At 48.0% G+C, this 9537-nt stretch overlaps 1 protein-coding gene across 1 annotated transcript; it reads left to right on the top strand.

The window, feature by feature from the left end:
- Positions 1 to 6011, top strand: ZPBP2 (zona pellucida binding protein 2). The gene is made up of 8 exons (XM_065699500.1): positions 1 to 73; positions 826 to 900; positions 1457 to 1582; positions 2118 to 2278; positions 3063 to 3282; positions 3691 to 3776; positions 4335 to 4512; positions 5426 to 6011. The coding sequence occupies exons 1-8, from the start codon at positions 1 to 3 to the stop codon at positions 5521 to 5523; spliced, it is 1017 nt and encodes a 338-aa protein (XP_065555572.1). The 3' UTR covers positions 5524 to 6011.
- Positions 6012 to 9537: the final 3526 nt, after the last annotated feature.

Raw genomic sequence — 9537 nt, 5'->3', positions numbered from 1 at the left:
ATGGCCGGGGGCCGGGCCCGGCTCCTGCGCTTCGTGGTGATGATGGCGGCGGGGCTGGGGGCCCTGCACGGAGGTACCGGGGGCCGGCATCAACCCAACCCTCCCCGGGTAACCCCAACCCCGGCCTCATGAGCGGCTCCGGGCCTGGGGTGGTGGAGGGAGAGCACAGAGGAGCTGTGGCTGCCCCATCGCTGGCAGTGCTCAAGGCCGGGGTGGACACAGGGATTGGAGCAAGCTGCTCTATGGAAGGGGTCCCTGCCTGTGGAGCTCAATGAGCTTTAAGGTCCCTTCAGCCCAAACCAGGCTGGCATTGCTGTTCCAGCATCCTTCCTGCCCTTGGCCTGAGTTAGAGCTGTCCTCATCCACCATGGCCCCGAAAACCCCACACATTGAGATGGTTTTCTCATCTCCTGAGGGGTTTCGTCACAGGAACCCTGTCCTGGGTTTACCAGGAGCCGTTTTGCTCCTTCTTAGTAACTGGTGCAAGCTCTGTGTTTCAAACCCAGGCTGGTCCCCAATGGGCAAAGGCCCACGGATGCTTGCGGACTCCCACAGCCCCCATGTGCTGGTTCTCCCCCCAGTGCCTTTCCAGTTCGGTTTATAGCTATTGCCTTGGCTTTATGTAAGGAGAAAGGTTTGGAGCCTGGTAGTATCCAGATGGATTTGCACCCTGGGCATTAAAGCAATGAAAACCGACGAGTGGGAGCCCTTGTTTTTAAGGAAAAGGAGAAAGAAAAAGGCAATGAACTCCCTAGGATGAAATAAATGCTCAACTAGCACACATTCAGGTTTCTGTCTTAACATTTGAAGTCCTTTTCCCTACAGTGAGAGCAGAGGAAGAGCAGCGTTCCGTTGATTTAGTTGAAAAGAATGATGTGTATGGCAACCCCAGACATGAAGGTAAACTTGCCTTTATATATATATTTTTATATATATACATTTATGTTATATATATGTAGGTCTTATTGGACTTTTAAAAATGGAGTTTGAAGTACAATGACCAGTAGGAAGACACAGCTACACAGGGAAGTGACACTGAACACGATGCTGCAGAATCCAGAGCACAATACATGAGTTTAAGAATACGTTTGTCCTATAAGCTTGTTTGTATGAGCTATAAGTTTGTACTATATGAAAACCGAGCGTCTCAATGAGGGTCCCACTCAGCAACAGGCTCAGCATCGGCTGCTTTTTCGCCACACCAATATGGTTTGGGTGGGATTTCAGTGTCTCCGGCTCGCAGTCAGCACCAGCCACACAATGGACAGTTCCATAATGAGAGTGAATGGAGACGAAAGGTTAACCTGACACGTTCCAAGCCCAAACCTGACACTTTCCAAGCCCAAACCTGAAAAATAAACTTTGCATTACATTAAATATGTATTTAAAATGAGTATTTTTGGGATTTCATCCAACAGAAGCATTTCACATCCTTTACCTTCCTCTTGTATTGCAGTTAGTGTCTACGTTAAGGTGTTTACCAACAGCCCATTTCTTCTGTGTACGGATTTGGCTCATTCTCGAGAAGACCTAATAGATCCCAACTATTTGTGGATTGGTCCAGATGGAAGAAGTTTGGAAGGTCAGCCACCTTGCTCAGACAACAAAGGGTTTCCCCTCAGCCTGCCTTGGCCATTTTCCCCCCACTCACTAATAAAATAAGCCTTTTACAGAAACTTCACAAATGTAGAGACTGCCTTGGGGGGTGGAAGACAATCAGGAGATAGAGAAATAGTTCCTGGTTTCTCTTTACAAGAGAAAAAGTCAGCCACAAGTGGCTAAGGAAATTACTGTGCATGAAATCACTCATTTTCCTTGTTTCGACCATCCAGCAGAAGGATGGTGGGTCCAAAGAGTCACTTGGTCCTTTGTCAATGTTTTCCATCGGCTCTGACATTAGATTGTGTTTCTTTTCTCTCTCTAAAACTTCCAAATGCTTGAGACAGAGGGAAACTTAGAGTAAGTCCCAAAGGTCATCAATTTTAGACTGCTTCAGACTAACGTGAATCAGTGTCACTGTGTACAAGAGCAAGGTTTCATCTTCAAATGCCCTAAATGAGCAGAGCATCAGAAACCAAACATTTCCAGTAACCAAGCGTTTCCTGTTTCTCTTCTAGGGCAATTGCATGTGAATCTTACAGAAACAGGAAAGCTGATGTTGCTGGGGTTTAAGGAGTACATGTCTGGAGCCTACACTTGCACTCTTTCTCACAAAATCATAGAAACTACGACACAGGAAGAAAGAGAAATGTCTGAGACATACAAATTCATGGTGTATGGTAAGCTGGCTAGCTCCTTAGCCAACTAACGCACGTGGCCTTTGTGGTTTGGTGGGCTTGTGAAGTGCATGTTTTTGATATAACAAACTAATGAGCTGATATTTTATCTCAGAGTAGAAAATCTCTATTTTCTGTATTTATACACACACAGCCCTTCTCCCAGCTTTGGGAAACGTTTTCAATAACTGCTACCAAGCATAAAACAATCTCTACCCTTGATAAGAACCAAGTGAGCTACAGCAGCTCCAGCCAGATCCAGGCTCTGAAAAGGAAGCTCATATCCAAGTGCAGTCTCCCACATTAGAGATTGCCAAACCAAGCACAGGCCACTCCCCCACTGTAACCCCTGTTCACAATGTCACCTCCCCACCACAACGTAACATCCAAAACTGTTTGAGAAACACTTCTAACATCATTTTACAACCCCTTCCCTCCTCCAGCAGAACTGCAGAGGATGCTTGTGCACAATCCCAATCCATTCCAGCTCTACAACTTTACAGACGCGCTTGGCCTGTGCTATTTCACTATTTGCTCGCTTTGTTGTTTAAGTATTTGGGAGCAGAGCCTCACAAGCACAGAAATTCCTGTACATTTCAAACTAAGATGTCTCTTACTCCCAAGTCAGCTCTGGCAAGGCCAAATTTGTTGCGTTGTGGTTAATGAGTAAGTTTTATATATTCATTTGCTTTTGAATAAGAGCCTGTGTTTCAAAGTACACTGATACAGATGATAAGGTTCTATTGAAGCCTCAGTCTGCGATCACACACAAACTCTCTGCTTACGGCGTACAGGGAAGCTGACCACGCATATCAGGTCTTCGTTCGCTTTACTACCAGCGAGTGTGAGCTACGAGCCAACAGCCAGTTCTTTGAGGAGCTCTTGAAAATCTTAACTAACATCATCTCGGACCTGACGTGTCACATCACCAAGTCCTCCTACCAGTGCCATTCTGTCAGGATACCCAACCGAGGCCTCCTGCATGAGCTGTTTGTTAGTTTTCAAGGTAACAGATTCCTGTGTTTGTCTGGAAGGGATCATTTACATTTATAAACCTGAGAGTGCAATAAACAACGCCTGAAATACATGAAAATCAAGCAAGTCTTTGAGAGCTGTTTCCCTGTTCGCTCTCAGAGTCCCTGTATTTTTTCTTACTAGCCCGCAGATGGAGCTAAAATGCAGTTTATACATTGAATTTGTAGCACCATCCTTCTTACAACCTAAACAAGAAATGCTCTTTTCAAGATGTGCACTTGGAAAGGCTTCCGGAAAGGAGATAGCTGATAAAATGCCACGATTTTTTCCTTGTAAAAGGAAAATGGTCATGAACCTAAAGATACCTGCTTCAGGTACTCGAGTTCCTTGCAATATATTCTTCAACACATTTAACTGTGTCTTTTTCCCCCACCCATAGTCAGTCCTTTTGCACAAGGATGGGAGGAAGCTTGCAAACAGGTTCCTTATGATTGTGAAGATGTGACAAACATGAGAGTTCAAGAGGTTTGTGTCAGCCACCCTTGGGTCTTCTCTGCGTGTTTATTTCATTTCACTGGTGGTTATCCAGTTTCACCCACATTTTATGGGATTAATAGCATTGTAAATGACAATTCACAGATTTCAAATCATTCATTTCAGGATGAAAAACTGGTTTGAAAAGGCAAACTGATCCGAACAGTTTAAAAATAAGAAGTCAGCCTCATTATGCCCTTACCCCTAAGAATAAAGGATTAGAAGAATTAACATTTGTATTAGTATACTGAACTTCCAGCTCTCTAAACTAAATCTCTGATTTATGATTTGTTAAACTGAATGCAATTTAAAGTAAGTCTAATGTAGCTGACTTCTAAAACCTGTTCTCTGGCTTTTTAATGCTAAAACACACCATCAGATTACACACTGGGTCTAATCCCAGGCCCCCTCAAACCAGAGGAAGATTCCCAGTTAACATAACGGGCCAGTGCATGTGGGAATCAGGATGATAAAGTATTAACTGATGTTATTAAATCGATAACAAATGATTGGCTCATCTTTTATTCCTCCAATGTTTCTGGATTTTAGGCAAGAGATCGAATTGGGGAGTTTTTCAAGAAGCAGACGTATGCTTTGAGGCACGAGTTCCAAACCATCCCTACAATACACTATGTGGAGAACAGCTTCTCAGTGACTCACATTGACAGCTGCCGACCAGGCTTTGGGAAGAACAACCTCACCCACCGGGGCTGTGCGGGCTGCTGTGGTAAATATGAAGCACAGCAATTTCACATATGGCTTTATTAGCTTGGGTCACAGGTTTCTCTGAAGAGCAGTTAGTAAATATCAGTGTGGAAGGCACTGTTAGAATCATAGAATAGTTGGGGTTGGAAAGGACCTCAAGATCATCCGGTTCCAACCCCCCCACCATGGGCAGGGACACCTCACACTAAACCATCCCACCCAAGGCTTCATCCAACCTGGCCTTGAACACTGCCAGGGACGGAGCACTCACAACCTCCCTGGGCAACCCATTCCAGTGCCTCAGCACCCTCACAGGAAAGAATTTCCTCCTTAGATCCAATCTAAACTTCCCCTGTTTCAGTTTTAACCCATTACCCCTTGTCCTGTCACTACAGTCCCTGCTGAAGAGTCCCTCCCCAGCATCCCTATAGGCCCCCTTCAGATACTGGAAGGCTGCTATGAGGTCTCCACGCAGCTTCTCTTCTCCAGGCAGCCTTCTATTCTCCAGGCATGTTTTCATTCATCTTGCAGGTTTTCATTCGTCTTGCAGGTTTAAGAAAGAGAACAGAAAAGCCTTTGTTAGCACTTTTGCAGGTGTGAAACTGTATTTCCTAGTAAAGTGGAAGCGGTGAGGTGGAGTTTTAATTCCAGGTCATTGGGGTGTAACTGTTCTCAGGGTGTAAAGCAAATGAGCAATGACCTTAGTGGCAGAGCTGCTAGAAAACACCCAGCTGTTTTAAAAAGATCTTTTGCCAGCAGCACCCACTGCTAGTTCTGGAGGTCGGGGGGTTAGTGAGAAGCAGGCTCAGAGAGCTTGGGATAGATGAGGATCCCTTTGGAGCACTGGGAAGCACGTGGTGGTGGTGTCTGATGGTCCCAGCTGCACCCGAGGCAGAGGAGAGCTGCCCGACGTGCTGCCTGTGTTCTCTTCACAGTCGTCTGTGAGCCTGGAACTTACAGTCCCAACAACGAAGTGACCTGCCAGGTTTGTGCAGATCCTCAAGTCAGGATGTATGGAGCAAGATTTTGCTGATAAACTGACAGCAGAAACCGGGAAACCGAAGAGCAGCTGTGCAAAACTCGTTTTATGATGTTCTGTTCAGTTTTAGCTGCCAATTCTGGAATCCTACATTCCTTTATGAACAGTTGCAAAACTTCATTCATCCACCTCCGGATTTTCTGTATTCAAGGACCACTTAAACTGCAGAAGTGACGCAGGAGCTGAAGCGTTCATGCACGGTAAAGGAATTCAATGAAAACAAAAAGGACGTTTGTCACGTGGCTGTTAGTGCAAAGAGCCCGTTCCTTGGTGGTGACACCAGCCACGCGGCAGCTTTGTGCTGCAGCTTGCTCAGAGAATGTAAAGGAGCTGGAAACAACTCCGGGAAAGATGGCAGGCAGTTGCAGCGGAATTCCGTGCCATGATGACACACAGCAGAACCTCTGCGAGCAATTCCTAGCAGATATTAGGAGTAGTATTTCATCTTTGTGATTTAGAAACATTAAATGCCCTTCCCTTTGTTTTTCGCTGTTTCTTTGTGTCTGAAGCGTTCTGTGCGGAATTGTGCAGGGCACTGGTGAGCACTGACCGGCTCAGGGCCTTCCCGACTGCTCCACCAGTGGGAGCTCTGCTGGGATGCGCACACCAGCAGCAGGGAAAGCAAAATCGGGGCTCCAAGACAAGAGAGAGGGTAAATAAATTCCACAGCCCAGCAGACAGGAGAATGGAGGACCCAGCTTTCATGGTGCTCTTCTTGCCTTGCTGCGGGTCAGTCCCGCAGGGAGGCTGCAGGACTCACACTGCTTGCTGTGTTAGCTGCTCCATCTTCCCCTTCAGCTGCACCCAATCCTCGTGGCAGAGCTCTGCTGGCCCCAGGTGCTGTATGAGCAGATGATCCTCTTACACCAGCTGGAAATTCCATCAACTTCACCGGATGATAGGATTTGCCAAAGCACTGAGATAATGGGAAAGTTTCCTTCCCAGAAGAGCCTGACTCTGGTCTCATTTTGAAGGTTAACTGCTGGATCTGCAGCAATTGATCATCTAGCTCATAAAGCACTGTTAGTAAGGAGTATTTTACTACTCTCAGGAGCTTCACCACTAACCCTGACTGCTATGGTCAGAGCCTGGGCTGTGTGCGGCTCCTGAAGTGGAGCTACCAGAAGATGGGCTTTTAGAGCTTCATTGTAACCTTTGCAAGCCATTCCCTGCCAGGAGCTGCTCCCTTCCAGACTCACTTTGCCCAGGGGCAGCAGAAAACTCTCCCTTGTGAAGCATACCCCTCCAACATGGTCCCTTTTGAAGCCACTTGTGTGACAGTGGCATAGCCCCCCATGAGCCAAGCAAAGGGGACACCACCCCAATGCCTGCAGACGCTGAGCCATGGAAAGCCAGGCCCAGCTTCCCAGCACAGAGCCATTCCTTTCCTCCTTTTTTTTTTTTTTTTTGCAGTATGTGGGACTAAATCAAGCAAAAGAGCACCTCCTACTCAATAACTGCAACTTCTTGTGGCATCTAGAAATGCCTTGGTGGGTATTCATCCAAAAATCGACCAGATTCAACCCGGTTTAACTGATCCACTTTGACAGGAACACAGCAGGAGCTGGAGAGGGCACAGACCACGCTCAGAGCTTTTCAGAATCATTACTTATTAAATACTGATGAATAAAATGTACTCTAACGAGCATTTAAACTGCCTGTAGGCTGATTATCTTCACTGCCAACTGGACACTGTGTGCACAGCTCGGGCTTATCCTGATTAAGCAGACGGGCTCAATTGCTGCCTGCATCCTTCAGCCTGTTTCACAACAGAGGAATGCCACATACATAAATTATGGGGGGAAAAGAGCAGTGAGGAGTTCCTAAGTGCAATGGCAACGAGTCACAAACACTCCCTCCTCCTCCTAAAAACTGGAGGTACAGGAAGCTCTTAGAGTGCTTCAACTTCTTCAGTGAGCCTTAAAAGTAGAAAAATAGGTCAAATATTGCAGTTTTGCATGGCGGAGGAGTTTGTATCATTGATTCCGTGGAGAATCCTGTGAAAATGTGATGTGAAACAGTGTCACCCTGACCTTTCCTGAAGGAAAGTTCTCTCCATCCAGCCTTTGCTGCCTGCGACAGCCCTGAACACAGCTGAACCTTGTATTGGTGGCATGCCATCCCTCACAGCTCGCTGTCATCACACTTGAGGCTCTATGAATCACTGCCTGCACCTCACCTTTACTTCTTACCATCCCTCTCTACCTCCCCCAGCTGTGATAATAGCTCCTGGGGAACTGCAGGAGCCTTCATCACCCCTTTAAACCCTCTTTCTTGCTCTGATTTTACATACATTCCTTTTGGAAACATGGGCTGGAGCCGATGCGCTCAGCACAAGGTGGGGAGCCACAGTTGCTCCTGTGAGGTTCAGCCCTGCAAAGCCCCACTTTAACCAGCCCCAAGCAGGCAGCTCTGATCTCCCTCTCTACGAAGGACGATTACAACACCTCAAGAGTAGCGATGAATTCCCCCAAATAACTCATTTGCAACCTAAAACTTCCTGTCTCCTTCCCCACACAGGCCTCCGGGAACTCAGCCCGTCCCAAGGTCCGCATCCCAGCAGCACGCAGGCCCTTCGGAACATCCAGAAATGACAAGAGGAACCTGCCAACTTGGAAGCTGCAGCCCATTGTTCTCCCCTCGCCTCTGCCTTTTCCCAGCCTGGAACAAAGCACTTGAGGAACTCTTCGCAAACACATGTTAAAGCACTCACTGCAGAGCCCCTGCGCCGGCTCCGATGGGATGGCTGGCTCAGAGCTCCCCACAGCATCTCTCTTACCCCACGAGCAGGATGTTGCTCTAAGCAGAAGACAGCAGGAGTTGACCAGGTCTCAGGCCATCACTGTGACACACTGCAGCTTGCAGCTCATCCCAACACAACACACCACATCCCTCTCCTCAGCAGATTATAAAGGAGAAGGGCTGCGGAGGAGCTGGCTCAGGTGCCCTGTGATCAGCTCATCCCAGGGACTCATCACACCTGAGACAAGAGGAGCTGAGCCAAGGACAAGCTGGGTGCAGCCCCAGCTAATCCATCCCTGGGGAATTCGCCTTTGGGTTGCTTTGGTGGAAAGTGGCTGGAAAACAAAGCCAAGAGTTGAGGGTGTCATTCGGAGCATGGGCTGGGTGGCAAGGGGACAACCTGGGGTGCAGCTCCAGGATGCATGTTAGGAGATGGAATCCCACGTGTGAGGGGGGAGGAGGGCTGGGACAATGCGTGTGAAGGAAAACCAAGTCTGCTTAGGTGGAGTGCTTGGCAAGAAGATGCTTCCCCCTGCGAGGGGCAGCTCTGCAGGACCCCCTCTTTTATTAAGAGGCAAAACCTTGTCTTACAGAGCATCAATCACAGAACTGATCCCGGGGCTCAGCGGGGCTCAGCTTGCACGAGGCAGTAGGAGCAGGAGGGGTGCGTGTGGAGGCTGAAGCACTGGGCTCTGAACCACACGCATGGGAAGAGAGGGGATTTTTAGCTCTGCTTTGGTTTCCTCCCCACCGAAATCACATTTCCTCCCTCTGAAGCCCAGCGACCACGCTCGCTGGGCAGCCCCGTTCCTCCACCAAAGCAGCAGCACGGGATTAATGAGCCCTTTGCAGGCAGTGAATAACTGTGATTCCTTGTTGGCAGCAGCGCCACTGGAAATGGATTTGTTTGTGGTGGAGATAAATAAGCGAGGCTGCAGAGCTGAAGGGCCGCTGATGAAGTGCGGACCAGCCTTAATCACAGTGTAATTGCCGCCATCCGTCCTAATTACGTATAAATATTTTGATAATGGTGGAAATTAAACAATTAGACATCCTTCCTTCCCTCTGGCAAATCCAATCAGTTCAAAGTTCAGGATGCAGGCTGGGGCCATGGCTGCCGAGCACGCCTCTGTCTGCGGCTGGCAAGAGCCTTGCTTTATCTTGCTTCTAAACCCCACAGCAAAAGCAAATGCGTATCCCGAGGTGTGCAGCCTCCATCAGCGCTGCTGGGAGGATGGATCCCATGGATACACAGACCCTGGCAAC

The sequence above is a fragment of the Lathamus discolor genome, chromosome 20, assembly GCF_037157495.1.
Source record: "Lathamus discolor isolate bLatDis1 chromosome 20, bLatDis1.hap1, whole genome shotgun sequence".
Lineage (NCBI taxonomy): Eukaryota > Metazoa > Chordata > Aves > Psittaciformes > Psittacidae > Lathamus > Lathamus discolor.
The sequence above is the reverse complement of the archived record's forward strand: the minus strand, read 5'-3'. Positions and strand labels throughout refer to the sequence as shown.